General features: G+C 40.6%; 1 protein-coding gene across 3 annotated transcripts in view; it reads right to left on the minus strand.

Annotated features, from left to right (window-relative positions):
- The window catches only part of rasa1b (RAS p21 protein activator (GTPase activating protein) 1b), a 200,196-nt gene that overhangs the window by 97,296 nt on the left and 79,944 nt on the right, over nt 1-22,956 (minus strand). For all 3 annotated transcript variants that reach the window (XM_080189167.1, XM_080189166.1, XM_080189168.1), the window contains exons 6-10: nt 22,250-22,281; nt 14,994-15,046; nt 11,702-11,852; nt 7,839-7,917; nt 623-740 (exon numbers count right to left, since the gene is read on the minus strand). In XM_080189167.1, coding sequence (XP_080045293.1) covers nt 623-740; nt 7,839-7,917; nt 11,702-11,852; nt 14,994-15,046; nt 22,250-22,281 — 433 coding nt within the window. The remainder of the gene's footprint in view (nt 1-622; nt 741-7,838; nt 7,918-11,701; nt 11,853-14,993; nt 15,047-22,249; nt 22,282-22,956) is intronic.

A 22,956-nucleotide genomic window follows, 5' to 3' on the forward strand; every position in this document is an offset into this window, starting at 1 on the left:
TTTTTAGAGAATATTTCCTAAGTCAATTTCCACCAAAGCCATGTGTAAAATATAAGTCCTTTAAAAATAAAGTTTAGTCAATGGGCTATTTTCAGTTATAGGATGTATGTTATAAATTAGCTTGGATCAGAAGGATTTACAGCTGGCAATGGCTTTATTAAGCCTTTGTTATATTATTTTTATAGGATGAACAGAAATGACCCAATGTTTTTTCCTAGATTGTCTTCAATTTTGCCCACCAACTTTTTGGTTAATCACAATCTCTTGGGAGAGACAAAGGTAAAAGCCAGAAATCTGAACTAAAAATAAAAAAAATGCTAGAAATACTCAACAGGTCTGGCAGCATCTGTGAATAGAGAAAGCGAGTTAACATTTCAGATCTGAGTAGGCCATTGCTTGGTTTCTTCCTGGATTGAGCAAGCTTGATAGGCCACTCTGCATTCCCTGTCATTTTAATGTGCTTTGCAGTTAATTAGCAGATACTATCTAGGTTCTTCTATTTATGAATTCAAAGATAGAAAAACATTTTCAGCAGCATCCACACATAAGGTCATGGTCTCGAGACAGAATGTTTGTGTTAAAGGAAGTCAAACTCAACAATCTCAAAGCTAGGTTCACTTACTCTTTTTCCAGAGGTAGTCTTTCTTCACTATATTCTTATAAAGTGCATCCTTCGGCTTGCGCCGGATTGTATTGTATATTTCTCTACCATCATGCTCATTGAGTACTTGTTCTTTATGCTAAAAAATTTAAATCTTTAATTAGTTGCATCATTGCATTGTCACAAATTAGTTGTCATCATAAATTTGAAACTGCAAAAGTCAAGCACAAAATTATGCTACATTAACTCTAAAATCTTAATGTCCAAGTACACTGGTCATGCTTTTTGGCAATTAAATGACCAATGATTCAACTCTACATATTCTAATGAATTTATTATACCAAATAACAATTGACACATTCATAAACAGTCAATGATTCTTATGCAACTTAAGCAGGAACTAGGTTCATAGCCAAGACCTTGTGCAGCACTGATTTGTTCTACAAGCATAAGTAGTGAAACAGAAAACCTACTAATTGCCTTTTAAATATAATTATTTTGGAGATTAAGTTGATGCAAGGATCAAAAGGTATAACTGACAATGTGTTTCCCTCTGATGGGCAGTCCAAAAGATACATGACTTGGCCTTACGATCTAGAGTAGTGATGAGCAACCTATCCTTGTGAGTGGGCCGCACCAGGCCCTCCTTCATCTCGGTAGACTTCAAGCTTGTTCACTAACCTTTGTTCACTAATAAGATTAAATACATTTAATACAGGCTGAATATTTCATAATGAGTTACAGAAAATTCTTAATCATTTGTATATAGAACTAACAACTTTAATGGTTAAAAAACAAATATTTTACACTTTGGATGCAGAGGGAACACACGGCTCTCAGTCAATGTTGTGCACAATCAGCATACACCTCATCTAACTTGCCCTTGCTTTCTGTGCATATCACTTCAGTCATACCCCAGTAGGAAAAAAAAAGTACACAGACAGGAAATCAGCAGAATATGGCAACCCTGCACCTGGCCAAAGTTCAAAGTGTCTTGTGGGTTGCAATCAGACCTTAATGGATTGCATATGGCCCGCAGGTTGCCCACCTCTTTACTGCTCACTTTACCACTACATAGATTTGAAGCAACAACAGGGATTTCTGGATCATCAGTCTCAAGTAGCAATTTCTTGCAGACATCAGGTCAGTTTGAGAACAGCTGAGTATCCAGTAGTCACTCTTGGCACTATACTATTTGGCAATCAGGAACTGTTCTACTATTATTTAATAAATATGGTCTTGGCAGTGTAGTGTGCTATTTTTGTCAGAAGTTTCAGAGAGATCATAAAAATCATTAATGTTCTCGTTTATAAAAAAGATAGAATTTTGTTTTGGCATTGTGCATGTTATAAATGATAAAGAGATAGTATGGACTAATCAATGGAACCTAATGTTTGCACCGAGACACAGTATACTCTGAACTGGACACTAACAAGCTATTAAAATGGCTGCTTCAAATCATGTGACCTTTGGCATTTGCGCTATTGATTCAAACAAATGCCTAATTAAATATGGACATGCACAGTCATTCTGGAAATTCACACATTTCTTGACAAAAGGAAAGACCATTACAAAAGAACTATAGACTCTCCAATTTACTTATCCCCAGATTTCACCTGGAACCAAAGAGGAGATTGAAACTAAACTGGTGGGAGACAGGAGTAAATGGACATATCAATCTTCCTTTGTTTAAGATATTTTACCCATCTGAGCTAGACTGAGTGAATAAACTGCTCAACCCTGGCCTTTGCGGATGACATTGCCCTTTTGAGTGACTCTTACGTCGGGATGGGGCGAAACTTGAAGATCTTGCAGTCCTTCTGTGATCTCACAGGCTTGTCTATTAACATCAATAAGACAAAAGGCTTCCATTTTACGTACAAGAGGAAGACCTTCCTGTTCAATCACTGTAAAAACTGGCAGTTTCGGAAGGAGGTAGTTGCATATATCTCCCCAGGTGAGACCGAAAAATACCTGGGTGCCCGGATAGATCCATGGGCAGGTGTAGAAGGTGGTGCTTGGGAGGAAAACCTGAAAGCCTGGATATCCAGCTTGCAGGCTGCAGCTCTCCAACCAGGATAATGGTATCAATACTCCTTCGTTGGAAAAGACTTTGAACTTGTGAAAGTTATGTTTCCTAACCGCTTGTTAATAATCAGCAAAGGCTGTTTGCAGGCAGTTCCACCAAAAAGCCGCTGAACCAACAGTTCAGTGGTAAGAAAGTCAGATTGTGAATTAGTTGCAAGTCACCAGCAGCCAAGACAATTAACAGCAAGTTCTAGCCAAGGTCATCGCCAACCAGGTCAAGTCTGCTCTGGAGTCGGTGATCCATCCTGATCAAACCTATTCCAGGCCCAGCAGGAAGATCTCTGATAGCCTCGCGCTACTCAGGGATACAATTGCCCACGTGCAGGACCTGCCTCAACAGTTTAGACCAGGAGAAGGCGTTTGACAGAATATTGCATACCTACACGATGGATATGCTCTCCAAAATGGGTTTGGGTAGGGAATCCGCAATTGGATCCAACAATTACAGGTTACATCAGTAGCGCAGTCTTAATCAATAGGTGGGAATCAGGTTTCAGATCAGGTCTGTAGTCAGGCAGGGCTGCCCTCTTCTCCCCCGTCCTTTTTGTGTGTTGCATTGAACTCCATCAGAAAGGACCCAAGCATTAAAGAGGTAACAATTCCAGGCAGCGGAGGCACACAGATCAAAGCCTCCCTGTACATGGATGATGTGGCTGTCTTCTGCTTGGACCTGTCATCTGTTCGCAGGCTCCTCCAAATCCGTGAGCAGTTTCAGCTGGCCTCAGGAGCCAAAGTCAACCGGGGCAAGAGCAAAGCTATGTTCTTTGGGAACTGGCCGGACTGATCCTTTGTCCCCTTCACCCTCAGGGCAGATGACCTTAGGTGCTGGGGATATGGTTTGGAGTGGTAGGGGCATGTGCCAAAAACTGGGAAGAGCGCATCGCCAAAGTAAGGCAGAAATTGGCTCATGGGAGCAACGCTCCCTGTCTATTACCAGCAAAAACCTGGTCATCCAGTGTGGGGTACTGTCCATTTTATTGTACAAGGCACAGGTCTGGCCTATCCCCAAATCCTGTGCAGCAGCAGTCACCCAGGCCATCTTCAAATTTATCTGGAGATCTAAGACGGATTGTGTAGAGAGGGAAGCGATGCATAAATCTCTGGAGAATGGAAGGAAAAATGGTCCCAATGCCACCTTCATCCTGTTGGTCACCTTTGTGTGTGGCTGCATCAAGCTGTGTCTGCACCATTGGTACGCTAACACCAAGTGCCACTACATTTTGAGGTTCTATCTGTCCCAAGTGTTAAGGAGGATGGGTCTGACCACACTATTGCGGAACGCTCCAAGTAGTTGGACCATACTGCAGCACCTGTCCTTTGTGGAGAATTTTTTCCAGAAACACACCTTTGACCACATAGTGATCAAGCAGCGGTCAGCGCGTAATATCCTCAAGGCTCTGAGGGAAAAGCAGATGGTGGATCCTATTGGATGGTTCCCTGAGCAGACTGTCAATGTCATCTGATGGTGTGCCTCATCACATAAGAACATAAGAAATAGGAGCAGGAGTAGGCCGTCTAGCCCTTCGAGCCTGCCCCGCCATTCAATAAGATCATGGCTGATCTGTCGTGGCTCAGTTCCACGTTCCTGCCCTCTCCTCATAACCCTTAATCCCCTCGCTTATCAAAAACCCATCAACCCGATTCTTAAAAATATTTAGCGAGGTAGCCTCCATCACTTCAACGAGCAGAGAATTCCAGAGATTCACCACCCTTTGAGTGAAGAAATTCTTCCTCAACTCCGTTCTAAACCGCCCCCCCTTTATCTTGAGGCTGTGCCCCCTAGTCCTACTGTCCTTTCTGAGCGGGAAGAGTCTCTCCACCTCTATCCTATCCATCCCATTCATCATCTTATACGTCTCAATGAGATCTCCCCTCATTCTTCTAAACTCTAACGAGTACAAGCCTAGTTTATTCAGCCTCTCCTCATAGCTCAACCCCCTCAACTCCGGCATCAGCCTAGTAAACCTCCTCTGCACTCCCTCCAAGGCCAAAATATCCTTGCGTAAGTACGGCGCCCAAAACTGCACACAGTACTCCAGCTGCGGCCTCACCAATGCCCTATATAGCCGCAGCAAGACCTCCCTACTTTTATATTCAATCCCCCTCGCTATGAAGGCCAGCATCCCATTCGCCTTCCTGACCATCTGCTGCACCTGCAAGCTGGGTTTTTGCGACTCATGCACAAGGACCCCGAGGTCCCTCTGCACCGTCGCCTGCTGCAGTTTTTCTCCACGTAAGTAATACTCCTTCCTACCATTATTCCTACCAAAGTGGACAACTTCACATTTGCCAACATTAAATTCCATTTGCCAGTTCCTGGCCCATTCGCCCAGCCTATCTAGATCCTTCTGTAGACTCTCCACACCCTCCGCACAATTTGCCGTTCCACCAATCTTGGTGTCATCAGCAAATTTCGACACCATACACTCGGTTCCCTCCTCCAGATCATCTATATAAATGGTAAATAGCTGAGGCCCCAGCACCGACCCCTGGGGCACTCCACTAGTCACCAACCGCCAATCCAAATAGCACCCATTGACCCCCACTTTCTGCCTCCTATTTGACAACCAGTCCTCTATCCACGCTAACACCCTACCCCCAACTCCATGTCCCCTGACCTTCTGCAATAACCTCTAGTGAGGTACCTTGTCAAACGCCTTCTGAAAATCAAGAAAGACCACATCCACCGGCTCTCCTCTATTCACTGCCCTAGACACATCCTCATAGAGCTCCAGTAAATTTGTCAGACACGACTTCCCCTTAACGAAACCGTGCTGCGTCTGCTCTATCAAGCAATTCCCCTCAAGATGCCTCGCTATTTCCTCCTTGATGACGGATTCTAACATTTTACCTACAACAGACGTTAAACTAACTGGCCTATAATTCCCCGCCTTTTGCCTGGCACCCTTCTTAAACAACGGCGTAACATTAGCCACTTTCCAATCTTCCGGCACTTCGCCGGAATCCAGCGACGTCTGGAAAATAACCACCGAGGCATCCACTATCACCTCCGCCATTTCTTTCAGAACCCTCGGATGCATTCCATCTGGTCCTGGGGACTTGTCCACAATCAGCCCCTCCAGTCTGTCGAGCACCGCCTCTCTACCAAAACTTTCAAACAAGAACCAAGACCTGGCTTGGCTGATGGTGAGAAAGGCCCTTCCCGTTAGATCCTTCATGCATGCTCAAGGTCTTAACACCACCGCACGCGGCCCTCAAAGCAGCTGCGGAGATGATAAGATGGTCGCACACCTCCTTGTGGCATGTGCCTTTGTAAAGAAGGTTTGGAGTGAGATGCAGCAGTATTTGCCAAGATTCATTCCAAGCAGCTCCTTGACGCAAGACTTTGTGCTCTACGGGCTGTTTCCAAAGATGCACACCGAGACAAATATCAACTGCTGCTAGAGGTCATCAACTCAGTGAAGGACGCTCTTTGTCCGCCGGAAACTTGATGGTTTTCCTGTGCAAAGATATGTCCTCGACCAAGTGTTGCAAATTGGCACATTCCAAGGTCTAGGACTACATGCTGAGGGACGCGCTCAAGTTTAGGGCAGCTACCACAAAGGCACATGGGGAAAGGCCACCGTTTAAAGCCTTTCAACCAAGGCAGACCGAGGGGCCAGTAACTGTAAAGAAAACCACTTGGACTACGTAACTGTGTGCTAATCTGTAAAAACAGCACACAATGAAATGTGACGAATGTAAATTATTTGTTGAAGAACTGAACTGTAATGTAATGTCTTGGAACAGAGCACCAAAAAGTATTGTAAATATGACCTTTTTTGCACTGTTTGCAATTATTGAAAATGTTGTTTTGCATTGGTTTATTTCAGAGTATTTGTGAATAAAGTATATTTTAGAAATAAAAAAAATCTTGAAAGTGAGCGATCCCAGTGAGAAGGACTCTCCTAACTTGTTGTCATCTTCAAATCCACCTGAGAACCAACCTCTTAGAAATGTGCATATAGGAAACCTCATAGTCTACTGTGAATCCTTTACTTTACAAGACTTTGACTTCAACTTCAAAGCATCAAAACCATCCAAGAAGCTACAGGTCCGCCAAGTGGGAGACTGGAGTTAATAGTCAGAGACTGAGATCAGTGCAGACTGTAAAAGTTCATTTCTTAATTTGCATCTATCCTCTATGGGCCCGATTTTACCATTGCATCGCGCCCGAAACTTGGTAAAGTTGGGCATAAGGCGATTAGCACTATCTGCGCTCATGTCTACGCAGATGCCCACTTCACCAAGGCCCGAAAATCCAAACCATGCATGCATTTAAATTGAATTAAAAGACTGCCCGCCCATTTACCAGCATTTCCCCTTTACCATTGCATTCGCTTGTCCAGATTTGGCGCGAAATAGACCTGCTTGGCAAAGGTCTGTTTCGGGAATCCAGTTTCTGAGGAGGCAAGTTCAGAGCTTCCAACAGCTCTCTAACTCAGATCGATGGTGAGGAAGGGGAAGGGAGGCATGCCAGAGCATTCTTTGGTTGCGGAGGGTGGGGGTGGGGGCCTGATGGCTTTCTGGCTAGGGTGGGGCGGGGGGGCGGGGGGGGGGGGGGGGGGGTGGGGAAGAGAAAGGAAGGCCAGATCATTTTCTGGGAGTGGTGGGGTTGTTTTTCAGATTTTCTTTCACTGTGCATGAGCAGTTCAAAGCTTCACTCAGAGTTGCAAGTATCACGGGGGTGGGGGGCGGTGGTGGCGGTTGTATACATGTATTCCGTCAACCACAAATTCTCTCGAAGCTCTAACAAAAACTAATGTTCTTTTCATGGGTGTCCATCATACTGAGAATATGCTCTTCCACTAGAGAAACTCCATGTTTTATCTGGATTCGATCTAATTGCATCATGTTCATATGTACCAGACTCTTATGTCTGTGGATTAACATCCACTGGTATATATATTAAATGGTCAGCAAAATAAGAAAATACCAATTTATATAAAAAGTTTAAAAAAAACACTTCAGAACTAACAAAATGCCCCTCACTAAACAAAGTACATATCAATCCATCCTCAAGTGGAGCCTATGCACATTTAAACATGTCTACTGGCAAGACAAAACTAAAATCTATAGATTAAATACTTAAAAATCATGTGACTCAGTTAAAACAATGTTCCCTCATTTTGCACAGATTGCAACTCACCTGCAAGGGGACAGGATCTTTGAGGTAATAACCTTCAACAATTTGCTCCTTCCTATAGTGCTCAATGATTTCCTCTATACTGTAATGAAACGTGTATATATTTTTAAACAGATTGTCATAATCATGAAAATACCAAATATTGTTGATGATCAACAGATTAAATACATTTTTTCCTCAATAACCGATGGCATGCAAGCTCAATTAAGTATTATGGCAAACCAATGTAAACAGTTCAAGAATAACTCATCATTTTAAACTATATTTCAGTTGATATTAATTCTCTTTAGGATTCTGAAGATACTATGTCCCTCAAAGAACCCCAGGCAGAATGTGTGTGACTATTACTATACAAAATTACTCAAGGAATTTGACTTCAATGTCTATATCTTCAGGGGTACTAGACAAACATTTACTGTAATCAATTGCAGAGAAGGAACAAATATATTAATGGAGTAGCTTCAACCACCAGGATCTAAGTGCCATTATTTAACCATGGATTTTGGAACACTTGTATCTAATCCACACCTAATTTGATAACTATGATAGTGCATGGATGAATTTTGTTGCAACCGAAATCCATCCAGAGGACTGGTTTACGTACCAAGGGCAGGATCCTTGCATCCTAGCCTAAATTTTGAGTACTCGTCTGCATCTGCTTGGCCAACTCTCCCCACATTAAGTTTTGGGCAACAACCTTTTAATTAGTTTAAAGAGACTGCATCCATTGGCACTGGAGAACAGTAGCTCTGCACACACATGGGCAGTGCCTCACTCCTATCATTTGTCGGCAATTCTTTTAAGTAGGAAGCAGATCACAGGCATTGCAACAGATGCAGACTGCAAAAGATTTGGTTTAATACATTTAGAAATGGGTCTTAAAGGGATAGCGGTTTGAGTATAATTGGTTAAATGTCAAAATCAGGTCAACTTAAACCTGAGTTACACCCAAACCACTTACTTTGGAGTTACTTTTACAAATCAAAATTGTTTAATATACTAAGAAATTGTGATATTATTCATAAAGAAATAGGAACTAATTGCTATGCAAGTATACAATCAGGAAGCGACATTTACTGCTATACTGCAGTCAACTGTCAAGCTTCAAAGTACCAGTCCTTCAGCCACATGGACAGCTGTAAGAAATACATTTGAAGTACCAGTATTTTGGGTCCAAAATGTTATCATTTCAAACTTGTGGGAACTAGTGGCAACAAGTATCTGTGGGTAAAATGCAAACATTTTAAATAGATTCAATGTTGAATTAGATCGAGAAAAATCACATGAAGTAATGTCAGAGAAAGAGGAAAAAACAGATGGACCAAGTGCTTCAGGGTGTGACCTTGTAAGATACTCATCCTGTTTTCTCCATAACTATCCCTGGGACCCATCTGGGATCATCCCCGAAGTTCCTTATATGAAGATCATTCGTTCATTCTGTCCTTGGCAGAATCATAATTTATTTTTTGGGTTTCTTATTGGACTGCACCCTTCCCATCAATATGGGAATAGCAGCCTCAATTTGGTATGAAGTCATCTTCCCATTAACAGTTCCACTGAAGCAACACCTATAATCAAACAACAATCGTGCCAGTTTAGTTTCCATGGATGCCACCAGTTGTTTCTTCGTGCTATTTCTGAAGGTTTGAACTACCCATTTGACAATAGTGATTAGGTGCAGATCAGATGTGTTGGGTATTATTGGAGAGCACAAAGTTCTGGAAATCATCGCTTGTTAAGGCTGTGCCATGATTGGAAATCAAGACATTCCGTATTCCACATATGCTGAATCTTTGTCGTAATTTCTCAATTGTAGCCTGAGAATCATGGAGCCCATGTGGTGCACCTCCAACCACTTGGGGTGTGTCTCCACCATGATTAAAAACATGGAACCCATAAAGTGGCAAGCAAAATCCTCAAGCGCAAGCACCTATGGCTTGCCAGACTACTCCCATGGGTGTAGGGAGGCTGAGGGTGGGAGTTTTTGATTTTCCTGGCACAGGTCATATTGCCTCACCAAGTCTACAATGTCAGAGTCAAGACTGGACCACCAGACGTAACTCCTAGTTACTCCCACCTGGGACTATCAAAAATCTTTATTTTTGGCCATTATGTAGTTCCATTAATATTGGACATTGTCCTGGAGGCAGAACAATTATTCATGATCCCCAAAGGGTGATCCTGTCCTCAACACTACTATGTTCAGCTTTCTTAATGAGGTACAGTTTCATTTGTTCAGAGGATCATCCTTGGAATCCACCACATGCCTTATTTTGGATAAGGTTGGATCTTTCTAGATCCACACTTTAATCTGCCTTGTTAACAGTGGTAAGGTCTCCAAAAAGTTCAGTCATCACAATCTTTTCCAATTCTGGAAAGGAACCAGGCATGTGGACAATGGAAGGTCACTCAGTGCATCAGCATTAGCTATCTGGGGTCCAGGGCGGCATTCCAGAAGATATCCGTAGGCCACCAATAACAAAGCCCAAAGTTGTACCCAAGTGGAGGCGATGCAGGGAGCTGCCTTGTCCCCTTTAAAGAGGTCCAATGAAAGTCAGTAGCTGAAAGAAACTATCAACCATAGACATGTGGACAGAACTTCACATCAAATGCGACTGCCAATCTTTTCTTCTCAATTTGATAATATTTTCACTCTGCATTCGAAAGGATCTTGTAGACATATGCAATGGGCTTTTTTGTCCTGTCTTTCCAGCAATGTGACGGCACTGCACCAAGCCCTTTTGGGAAATCATCACTAATTAATATGTTTTTCTTCTGGGTGAAATAAGCCAGTAAGTTCAATGGCAATAACTGGCGCTCAATTCCCCCTAATTGGGGGATATTGCTGCCTGATGTCCCTTGTAGAACCTGAGTCTCTTTTTCTGTATTCTCAAGTGACAAGGCTATTTCAAAGGCTTTTTTAAAGCCCAAATTAGGTTTTACCAACCACTTCTTTTGGGTGCTTCAATCATTTGTGCCACATACCAATCTGTCTCACAACATTTAATTAAGAGGTAGTCCAAATTCACACCATTTGGCAAATTTCTGCCACCGAGCCAAGAATTCAAAGAGATTCCCCATGTGTTCTAGACATGTTGAAGTGATATCTCTGGAGAATTACAGAGGTCTTCGGGTCACAGAGGTTTTTCAGCAGGTCTACTGGCTCATTAAATGTTTCTGAGTCAGGGACATTCAGATAAGTCCAACAGATAAGTTTGTTCACTCAACAAAGCCCATGGGGTGATCTGTTGATGATACCATGTGGCCATCGTAACTATAAGCAACTACAACCAATAAAAAAATGAGTTTTTCTGGTTTAGGAGACAATGAAATATATCTATCACTCAAACAGGAAATCTCTGACTTACATCACAGCTGTAACACAGCAAAGGACTCACTGTGATTGAACTCAAAAGCCAAAAAAAAGTTGATAAAGCAAACAAAGACAAAAATGACAGAGAATGTAACACACAAGCAAAAAGGAAACTGAGGCAGAGGGAGAACATGCCAAAAAACATTAAAAAAAACTGTATTCACTGACCCAACTAGGAATTACAAAATAATTCCATATAATTATAATTTTTTAATGGTTTTTGAGTAGGAGGTAGCTGCTAGTGTTTATGGGAATAAAGCTGTTGATGGTTGCAGGTTTTTAATCTTGCAGAGTGGTACGAGTGAATAAGCATTTTATTTTCCAGAGTTGCTCAAGTGAATAAATTATTTAAAGAGGTATGTGGAAAAAGTAGTTGTGCTGGCCATGCAACATAAAACAGAAAAATTTGGGTATTAAGTTGCCACAGTCAACTGTAATTTTCAGTTATTTCTGAACTTAATTTGAAAAAAGCTACATAAACAAGATTGGTTACCTGTTGTAATATCGGCCACCCATCATAAATTGATTGTTTGATGTTGGAGATATTTTAAATCGTTGAATATTTTCATTTGTCCGAAAATAAAGCGAGTAATCACCCGGTGTGTTATCCGATGGCCTTACAAGAAAGCCACATATTTGGCCAACTGAGTAAAAAATACAAATTAATTATTCTATTTAATACTTTTTCGTACAATTGGCTTAGCAATTAAGTGTTTTCTGGAAACATTTTGCATTTCAGGGGAACTGTTGCACACAGTCCACAGTCTGTCATTCAGGTTTCCTGCAACACAGCACATATTTCATTATGTTCCAACAACCAGGTCCTATTTCTACCTCTTTAATTTCATCATTAACCCTATTCATTGTGTAAGCTGCCTGCTCATCCCTCACATCTTCCTTTCTTATCTTTGCTCTTCTGCAATTCCCCTCAACTTTAACCCTCTATTTACCTATTTTCAAGGTTGCTCAAAAGATCAGAAGCTCCATCAGTCCATTTCCCTTCCTTCAGTTTCCATTATATAAATTGTTTACTTTCAAACTACAACTTTCTTTTTTTTTGTTTTTATTTCAATTCAATCAAGTCCAATTCAGAGTCTCAACAAGTTGAGACACTGCCGATCCAAGCTGACAAGACAGGGCTCTCACCTCCTGTCTGAGGCTTGATCTACGTGATCCAAGCTGATTGGAGTAGGTGTAGCTCCTTCTCCAAGGCTTGATCTCATTTGCATCTTAGCCAAAAGGCCACTTTTAAAAATTGCTTCAAATGAAATTAAAATGTAATCTAATGACTTCAACCAAGCACAGCATGTCGACCTTGGCCAAAATTCTTTTGTTTTTAAAAAGAATCTGAAATCAAGATAATGTTATGTTTCAATTTTTGGAATTGTCTCAGAAGTCAGAATACTGTGCTACATTTTCTAGCTGGCATCAAGATACAGTTTGCATCAAAGTTCAACTAGTTTTGAAAATTATCTCTTATCAGGTTAATAGTGTTCTGGAGATTTACGGGCGGCATGGTGACACAGTGGTTAGCACTGCTGCCTAACAGTGCCAGGGACCCGAGTTCAATTCCTTGTTTGGGTCACTATCTGTGTGGAGTCTGCATGTTCCCCCGCGTCTGCGTGGGTTTCCTCCAGGGGCTCTGATTTCCTCCTACAGTCCGAAAAACATGCTGGTTAGGTGCGCTGGCCATGCTAAATTCTCCCAGAGTGTAACTGAACATGTGCCGGAGTGTGGTGACTAGGGCAGTTCCACAATAACTTCATTGTAGTGTTAATGTAAGCTTCTTGTGACTAATAAATAAATAAACTTTAAAGAAAGATTACCAAACAGAAATTATAAACTGTTTATAATTTTCCAAACATATATACATATCTTAGCTATAAGAAACATTAAACATAAACATTATTTGAATAATGTTTTTAAAATGAATCCTTCAGTTTTTCTTTGAATAGATTGGTGCAGAAATACTAAAAGCTAACAAAGAATTATTCAATATTTCATTAAATAATAGGAAATTAGTGCCAGTGTGTGCAATCCAGTGAACAAATTTACACTCCTAACTAAAATACAAGTCCAAGTTTTTGGGTAAGTTTGAGGGCTGCAAGTAGAATACGATAGTATTAAAAAGACAAAAAGATGATTCAAAAGGAGAACTTAAATCCCGATATTACAAAATATACAAGTTTTTTGTTTGTAACTTGTTAGTTAAAGAAATCACAGATTGGGGAGGATAATGCAGCAATGGACAATGTTACATTGAGCCAAGATAACATCTGGAATTACTATTAGAGTGCCACCTACTGTCATTACAAGGAAATAATATTTAAGTCAATTAAGTGCAGACATTTTAAAACTGCAACATTCATTCAAAAGGAATGTCTTCTTGACAGATTTTACATGGAGCATGTATTATGTATTAACATAATGCTCTCATCCTTAAAGGTTTTTGTACCTATATTCAATACATTTACAGAATGAATATCAAATCAGTCATGATCATATTGAATGGTGGAACAATCTTGAAGGGTCTGGTGGCCAACTCCTGCTTCTGTTTTTTGTGTTCTTGTGAATTATGCAAGAACCATATATGTAAGTCATGAAGAATACTTGATCAAACTTTAAAACAATGAGTAATGTAGTTGATATGATAGATGAACTTTCAAAAGACATTTGCAAAATTGCTACATAATAGGCTTGTCTGCTGAGCTAAAGCCCATGGAATAAAATAGCAGTGGCAGCATGGATGCGAAGTTAACTGAGTGACAGGAAACAGTGATGAATGGTTGCGTTTTGGACTGGAAGACAGTATATTGTGGGTACCCCATGGTTAAAACCACAACTTTTATTGATCTATATTAACAACCTAGACTTGGCTTTGTAGGGCACAATTTAAAAATTTGCAGGTGACATAAAGACTGGAAGTATTGTGAACAGTAAGGCAGACAAGAAAAGATTTCAAGAGGACATAGGCTGATGGAATGGGAGGGAATGCGACAAATAAACTTTAATAACATTTTGGTCGAAAAAATCAGGAAAAGTTATATAAATTAAATGATACAAGTCTTTTGAGGCTATAGAAATGAAGGGCTCATGGTGTATATGTACATTGAAGATAGAAAGGCGAGTTAAGAAAGCAGTTAACTACAGCATACAGGATCACTGGTTTTATAAACATAGGCATAGAGTACAACTGCTCAGAAGTTATTGTGAATCTACATAAAACACTGAAATATTGTATCCAATTCTGTGCACCACACTTTAGGAAGGACAGGAAGGCATTATAGTGAGTGGAGGAAAGATTTATAAGAGTTCCATGAATTATGGACTTCAGTTACATGGATAGATTGAAGCTGGGAATATTCTCTAAAGAGAAAATGAGGAGGAAATTTGCACAATCCAGAGGGGTCTAAATAAGAATAGATAATTCTTCCCATCGTTGCAAGGTTTAAGAACCAGACAATACTGATTTAAGGTGAATAGCAAAAGAGCCAAAGGCGGAGGTAGATTCAGTTGTGCCTTTCATTAGGAAGTTGAATAATTACCTAAAGAGAAAAAAAATTGAAGGGCCATGGGAAAAGACAGAAAAAAATGAGATTACTTGTGCTTGCAGAGAGCTGGCCAGGGCACAATAAACTGAATAGGCTCCTTCCGTGCTCTAACCATTCTATCATTTTATAAGTCTTTTGACAAAATAGACAAAGGCACAAATTAGATAAAAAATGTTTTAGAAGCACAGAATGACATTTACACATTAACCACCACCACCTATAGTAAATCAATACCTGTCATTAGCAGATTATATGCATCTTGCTTTGATATCTTCCCATGAAACCAGCTGTAGAGTAAAATTGAAATTATGAAATAAGTACAAAAAAATTTTTGCTTTAACATCATTACCTATACAAGCAGGATGTGTTAACCTTGCAGGGTGTATCATGTGGAAGAATGTACCACAAAAGGTGAGCTGTGCGTGATATTCAACTCTGGCATGGCTTGCTGGTATACTAGGAAGTTAAAGCACAGTGTGGCATGACTGCAGGTCATGCGTCAGTCACAGAGGCAAATAATTTATACAAATTTTCCCCAGTAAAGATTCCAAAAATCAGACAGTCACAAATCTCATATATGATAGACTACACCCAAATTCTGTCCTCTACATCCACCAGTATTTGACTGCTGAAACTTCAAGGTCTGCATTCCCCCCCCACCAATAAACGTTCAGGTATATAAGACAAGCCCTGCTGCATTCTGAAATTGTCATGCTAACTTCATGCACTAATTAGTTGTTTATTCAAGGGCAGCACGATGGTTGGCATTACTGCCTCACATCACCAGGGACCTGGATTCAATTTCAACCTCGGGTCACTGTCTGTGTGGAGTTTGCACATTCTCCCTGTGTCTATGTGGATTTCCTCTAGGTGCTCTGGTTTCCTCTCATACTCAAGACGTTAGGTTAGGTGGATTGGCAATGCCAAATTGACCTCAGTGTCAGGGGGTTTAAGCAGGGTAAACAAATGGGGTTACAGGAAGAGGACCTGGGTGGGATTGTAGTCGGTGCAGACTTGGTGGGCTGAATGGTCTCCTTCTGCACTGTAGAGATTCTACGTTTCTAAACAAAATTACAAGCAATTAGATATTTTGACATTGCAAAGAAATAACTGAACAGGAAAAGAACCACGACTGCTCTATCTGGAAGACTTGAATTGTTTTCAGACACAAGTAACCTATAGTAGGCATTCAATTTTTTTTCACCTTTTATAGTCAGATAAATGTCTAGTACATATTAACATCTAACATGTTTGAGTTCCAAATTCAAACTACTGAAAAAAATTAGGTCCATCTGTAATGGACCTAATTTTCCATTTGTCAATAGTAAGTGCTAATGGGGAAGACAGTAGCATACTGGCAGTGTCACTGAATGAGTAATCCAGCGCTCTGGGCTAATGTCCTGGAGACATGGGTTCAAACTTAGACACATTATGCTTATGTATCCAGGATGACAAAAGCCAACAGGCCTTATACATGCTAACTTCTATGCTTGAGAAAATTCTTCCCCGGCAGCAAAGCATGACTATCTAGTGCTTCATGTCATAATTGACTATGATGTAATTGCAAAGACACAAGCAACTGCTACTGAAATTCCACCTCTGATTGGTGAAATCACTATTCATAGGGAAATGATATTTGTTCTTGCTGAAACATGCTAGCAAACGAGAGGCCTGGAGTTGAGAGTTCAAATCCAAATTACTTAATTAAAAAAAACTAGTAAAGGTAATCACAAAACAACAAGATTATAAATACATATCTGGTACACTTTTCTTGTGGGGAAGAAAACTGCTATCCTTGTACAATTTGGCCTGTGTGTGAATTCAGACCCACAGCAATGTGGTTGAATTTTAAATACCCTCTGAAGTGGGCTATAAAAGCACTCACCTGTATCAATTCAGCTACAGAAAATGTGAATAATAAAACTAGAAGGGCTACCCAATATTAACGGCACCAGAAGTGATAAAGGCACACCCCACACAGTCGGCCCTGGAAAATCAACCTCATTAACATTTGAGAACTTGTGCCAAAATCGAAAGTGATATCTCACAGTCTATTTCAATAGACTGACATAGTCACCTTTACAGCCAATAGACTGATATAGTCATCTTTACTGAATCATAGCTTGCAGCCAATGTCCTAGTCTTCTCTGTCACTAATCCTGGCTCTGTTAGGCCAAGAGAGTGAAGACAGGGGTTATAAGCTAAGAAGAAAAACTGCAAGACAGTGGGACAAAGGTTAACTGAATAATCATTTATGGGACTCAGTAAAATTATCAGTTTAGTGGAGGTGCAATTGTAAGACATGTTAGTCTGCAGTTGAAGAGTTTAGAATGTATTTTTGGGATATCTTGGGGAGAGATAGAGTTGGGCAAGAAGCATCAAGTGAATGCTCAGAAATTTGCCCGAAATAAATCGTTGTGCCAGCGCCAAGTGAGAGGCCTTTGTGTCAAGCTAGTGATAATACTTCACAGATTTGTCTGTCTGTCAGCATATTGCTAGGGGAAAGAACAATGTGAATTTGAATTGTCTTCTTGAGTTTGTATTGAGATCCTTCCAATCCTTTTTGTCTGGTGTAATATATATTTTCTTTTTTTTTTAAATAAAGCTTTTCTATTAAAAGTTCATCAACAGATTTCAGTGAAAAGGGGCACAATGGTTAGCACTGCTGCCTCATAGCACCAAGGATCCAGGTTCAACTCTCTGTGTGGAGTTTGCATGTCCTCCCCGTGCCTGTGGGGTTTCCTCCGGGTGCTCCTGTTTCCTCCCACGCTCCAAAGGTGTGAGTGTTCAGTTGATTGGCTTTGCTAAACTGCCCGTTAGTGGCAGGGAATTAGCAGGGTAAACATGTAGGGTTACAGGGATAGGGTCTGGGTGGGACTGGCATCAGTACAGACTTGATAGGCCAAGTGGCCTCCTTTTGCACTGTAGGGATTTTTTTGATTCTAACTTTCCTCCACTGTTTCTAAAAACATGTTTGGATCCATCAAGTTAGGTTTCACTCGAGGATCAGACTTGCCCAATATTAAAAAAGCTGGGATCATAACATGGGGGAAAGCCTACTTAATCAAGTCCTCATCAATCTACCTGTCATAGATATTCTATATACGGAAATATCGGTAAGAGTAATCATCATACAGTCTTTATAAAAAGTCTAAGTTCCACCTTTATATTGAGGAGACCCTCTTATGTTGTCTGGGATAGATTCAGAACAGACACAGCATCTCAAAATTGGGCAGTTAAGGACGACTATGGGTCACCAACAGCAAAGCTGTATTTAACCATAAGCTACAACCTCATGGCCTAGCACATCTCTCCCTCTACCATTACATCAAGCCAGGGATCCAACCTTGGTTCAATTACGAATGCAGGAGAGCATGCCAGGAACAATACCAGACATACCTAAACAGTAGGAGCAGCAGGCTATAAACAGAATGAAACAATCCCACAACTAATCAATCAGTGGTGAATAATTAAACAATTAAGCAAAGAAGGCAGCGACTCCACAAAAGTTCATCCTCAATGATGGGAAGCCCAGCATCTCAGCGCAAAAGAAAAGCTGGACATTTACAACCATCGTTGGCCGGAAGTGCCATGTGGACAATTCACCTCGGCCTCAAACCTATGGTCCCCAGGATCACAAGATACCAAACAGTCTTCAGTCAATTCAGTTGACTTCACATGATATCAAGAAACAGCTGAAGGCACTGGTCCTGACAACATTCCCACTGTAGCATTGAAGACTTGTGCTCCAAAATTAGCTTCATCCCTAGCCTGGTCTGCTTCAGTAGCTATAACATTGGCATTTACCTGACAACGTCCTGCTAACAAAATCAGGGCAAAACCAATCAATCTACTCTCATTCATCAGCAAAATGATTGCAGATACTGTTAACAGCTGGCACTTACTAAGCAATAGGCTGCTCACTGATGCTCCATTTGAGTTCTACCAGGGCCACTTGGCGTAAGGCCTCATTACAACCTTGGCTCAAACATGGACGAAAGCACTGAGTTTCAAAGGTGAGAAAAAAGTGACTGCCTTTGACAACAAGGTTGCACTTGACCGAGTGTGGGAACTTCAAAGGTGAAACTCTCCACTGGTTGCAGTCAAGCCTAGCATATAGGAAGGCAATTATGGTTGTGGGGAGTCAATCTTCTCAACCTCAGGACACTGTTGCAGGGGCTCCTCAGGGTAGTGTTCTAGGTCCAAACATCTTCAATGGCTTCATCAAAAGGCCTACTCCTGCTTCATTTCTATCTCCATTGATACTACAAAATCCTATTTGCAGAGGATTCAAAGGGCCAGACGACCCGTACTGTGTGCAATTCTGGTCACCACATTATAGGAAGGACGTAAATGCAATGGAGGGGATGCAGAGGAGGTTCACCAGGAAACTGCCTGGGATGGAACGTTTAAGTTATGAAGAGAGGTTGGATAGGCTTGGGTTGTTTTCACTGGTGCAGAGAAGACTAAGGGGCAACCTGATTGAGGTGTTCAAGGTTATGAGGGGCATAGACAGGTTGGATAGGGAGCAGTTGTTTCCCTTAGCTAAAGGTCGTTTATGAGGGGATACAAGTTAAAAGTGAGGGATGGGAAGTTTAGCGGGAATTTGAGGAAAAACGTTTTTACTCAGAGGGTGCGACAGTCAAGAATGCACTGCCTGGGATGGTGATGGAAGCAGGATGCCTCACATCCTTTAAAAATTACCTGGTTGAGCACTCGGTACGCCATAACATTCAAGGCTATGGGCCAAGTGCTGGCAAGTGGGATTAGGTGGACAGGTCAGGACATTTCATGTGTCGGTGCAGACTCAATGGGCCAAAGGGCCTCTTCTGCACTGCAGTCTTCTGTGGTCAGAGTGTAAAGTTCTCTTTACCAAGTATGAAGTTAAAATAGCTACTTTGCTTTATGCAAATCTCATGAATGATTCTCAGAAATGAAACAATAAGGAAAGCTGCATCAAATCAGATTTCACACAATCAATCTAGGAATACTTCATCATGCTCACCACAGCATCCACTACATCTCTGTATGTAAACTCCAGCAGAGCAAATTTGAATCACCTTGTGGTGACTACGCTGTCCTTGGTCATGTATATATTGAGTTGAACACTGAATTACAAAGTAGTAACATGAACATAAGAACTAGGAGCAGGAGTACGCCTGCTCTGCCATTCAATAAACTCATGACTGATCTGATCAAGACCTTCAACTCTACTTTCTTACCTATCCTCCCCAATATCCTCAATTTCCTTGTAGATATTGTTGAAAAATGCTGTTGCTCTAATTTGCGCTTTAATTTTGTCATTTTAACAAAATTACCACACCAAAGAAAAATCTTTGGCAGTCATCAATGTGCGAATCTTCATGTCAAAAGTATAAAAGTCTTGTTTCTATTCATACTTCAACACAAAAGTGTATCCCAATATTAGCTACATTGGAAAAGACTCATTTTGGAGCAACAGATGTCTATATTTCAGCTGTCCAGGCCAAATCTGAAGCTAGGCAGCAAAAGTGAAATACAGAACACTAAAGCTATCATTCTGAAAGGAGGAACATTATCCAGCTCTTCAAGCCTGTTTGCAATTTCATAAGATCATGGCTGATCTGGCTGTGGTCTCAACTCCGTTTTCCTTTCTGATCACTATAACCCTCGAGTCCCTTGAGAAGTATGAAGAACCTCTTTCTCTGTCCTGACTATGTTGTTGGTACCTACATGGACCATGACTACTGGGTCTTCCCCTCCAACTATAAGATCTTTTTCAATCTTGGGGAGATATCCTGAACTCTAGCACCAGGCAGGCAACACAACCTTCCAGGCTCTTGCTGTTTGCTGGACTACAGGTCAATCCTTTCACTACTGTTCCCTACCCCATCACAATGTATCTTTTCGCTTCTCCTGCCTGAATGGCTTCTTGTACTATGGCGCCATGACCAGTCTGCTCATCCTCCCTGCAGACTTAATTTTTCTCACATAGGTTTAAGGTGTTTGCAACCTGTCTGACAATTGCAAAGTCAATGACCCAGTTTCACAGCTTTCTAGGGAAGATAATTCCACAGACTAATGACCCTCAAAAAAAAATTCTCCATATCTCAGGGAGACATCTTATTCTTAAATTGTCTGCTCTAGTTCTACTCTTCCCTACAAGAGGGGACATCCTCCCAATATTCACCCTATCAAAATCCCTCAAGATCTTGTATGTTTCAATAAGATCATCTCTCAGTCTTCTAATCACTACTGGGCATAGGACCAACCTGTTCAACCTTTCTTCATTGGATAATCCCCTCACCACAAAAATCAATTTCTTACCTATTTCAATGTCTTTGGTAAATTTAGCTACCAAACACTCAGTGTTTTCATCATCTTAATCATTTACACGAATTACAAATAGTTGAGACCCCAGCAACCCTATGACATTCTACCAGTTACACCTTGCTAACCTGGAAAAGCCACATCTATCCCTACTCTCAGCTTCCTTTTAGCTAACCAATTCTTTATCCATGCTAATTTGATACCCACTATGCCATGTGTACTCTTGTGTAGTAATCTTTTGGAAATCCAAGTACTTGTTTGTTAATTCCTCAAAAAACACAATTTCCCAATTTACTCAAAAACCATGTTGATTCTGCCTGATCCTATTATGATTTTTTAAATATCCTGCTACAACTTTCTTAATAATGGATTCTGGCAATTTCCCCACGTCAGATGTTAAGGCTAACTGGCTGAAAGGTTTCTACTTTGTTTCCCTTCTAGCTTGAATAAAGGTGGTATACCTACATTTTACATTTGTGATTTTTATATCTGCTGCAACCCCCCAGATCAAAGCCTCCATAATCTCTACAGCCACTTCTTTTAAGACCTTCAGGTGCAGGCCATCTGATCCTGGGAACTTGTCGATGTTTAGTTCAATAGTTTTCCCAGCACCTTTTAGTTAGTGCTAATGTTTGTTTTGGATTATTGCCTCCATTTCACCTCTCAATTTTCAAATACTTGGGAGGTTTGAGGACTTCTACAGTGACATCTTTTCAATGCTTCCACCATTATTTTAAAATATTAATTCCCAATGCTAACGTTAGTTACTCTTTTCCTCTTAAATACTTGTAGAAACACTTACTATTGTTATTTATATTACTAATTGGTTTCTCTCAGTCTATTTCCTATCTCTTTACTTTTTCAGTCATACTTTGCTGGTTCTTAAAATCTGGCCAAGCTACAGATTTACCACTAATCATTGTCCATTTTTACAGCGTTGCTTTCAAATTGATATTATCCTTAACTTCCTTTTTTAGCCACGCATGATGCATTCATTTCAAAGAGTCGTTCTTTCTCACTGGGATAAATCTTTTCTAAGAGTTATTAAAGTCTCCTTAAAATAATTTAGGAGTTTTGTTTTAAATAAAGCAATTTGTATCGCTATACGCATTGGAATTTCTTCACTTTCTCCTGCTGTTTCTGAACTGCAACTAAATTAAAGAAAAAAATCAAAATCTTACATTTTTCCTTCATGTGGATCTTCTTCACGATCCTGTAAACACAATTAGTATTAGATATTCAAACAAAATGTATGAATTTGTACCTGTGGAATTGAATAATAAGTTTTGCACATTCATTAAAAACTGTACATAACATATCTTGAGTATTTCTTCATAAATCTGCAACACTATGAATGTCACAAGACAAAATTTTAAAAACATCATTCCAATTTTCCAGCCTAACGCAACTGGTCATACTCTAGCCTAGCCAGAGGTTGCTTTGAAATAAAAGATGGAAAGATGATTCTTAACAGATTGAAGGCCAGCCCTCGTGAGTAACAAGTAAGCAGATTTCTTTAATAAGACCCATTATTCATTGGCCTCTTAAAATCCTGAAGCTCATCTTCAGTGAAAATAACTGCTGAATACAGGCATTGGATGGTATTTTGGTAGCATCCAAAAGTAGAATATCAATAGCGACATGCTATCTAAGGATTTTGGTGCCAAAGTCTTCAATGGCAGATCATGAAAGAGAAGTTCTGGCATCATTGATGGTGTTCATGCTAGACACAGGCATTTATTCAGTTACTGCTCCTTAAGTGAGGACTTGCTCTGGAGTCATGCTGGATCAGCAAGATTAGCACTAACAAAGTCAAAGTGTTCTTGTAGATGTGTGGGACAAACTTAAACCATCTAGATTTTCCTCTGTCATTTTTAATGTCACTGGA

The sequence above is a fragment of the Carcharhinus amblyrhynchos genome, chromosome 5 (assembly GCF_965287045.1).
Source record: "Carcharhinus amblyrhynchos chromosome 5, sCarAmb.v2.hapA, whole genome shotgun sequence".
Classification (NCBI taxonomy): domain Eukaryota; kingdom Metazoa; phylum Chordata; class Chondrichthyes; order Carcharhiniformes; family Carcharhinidae; genus Carcharhinus; species Carcharhinus amblyrhynchos.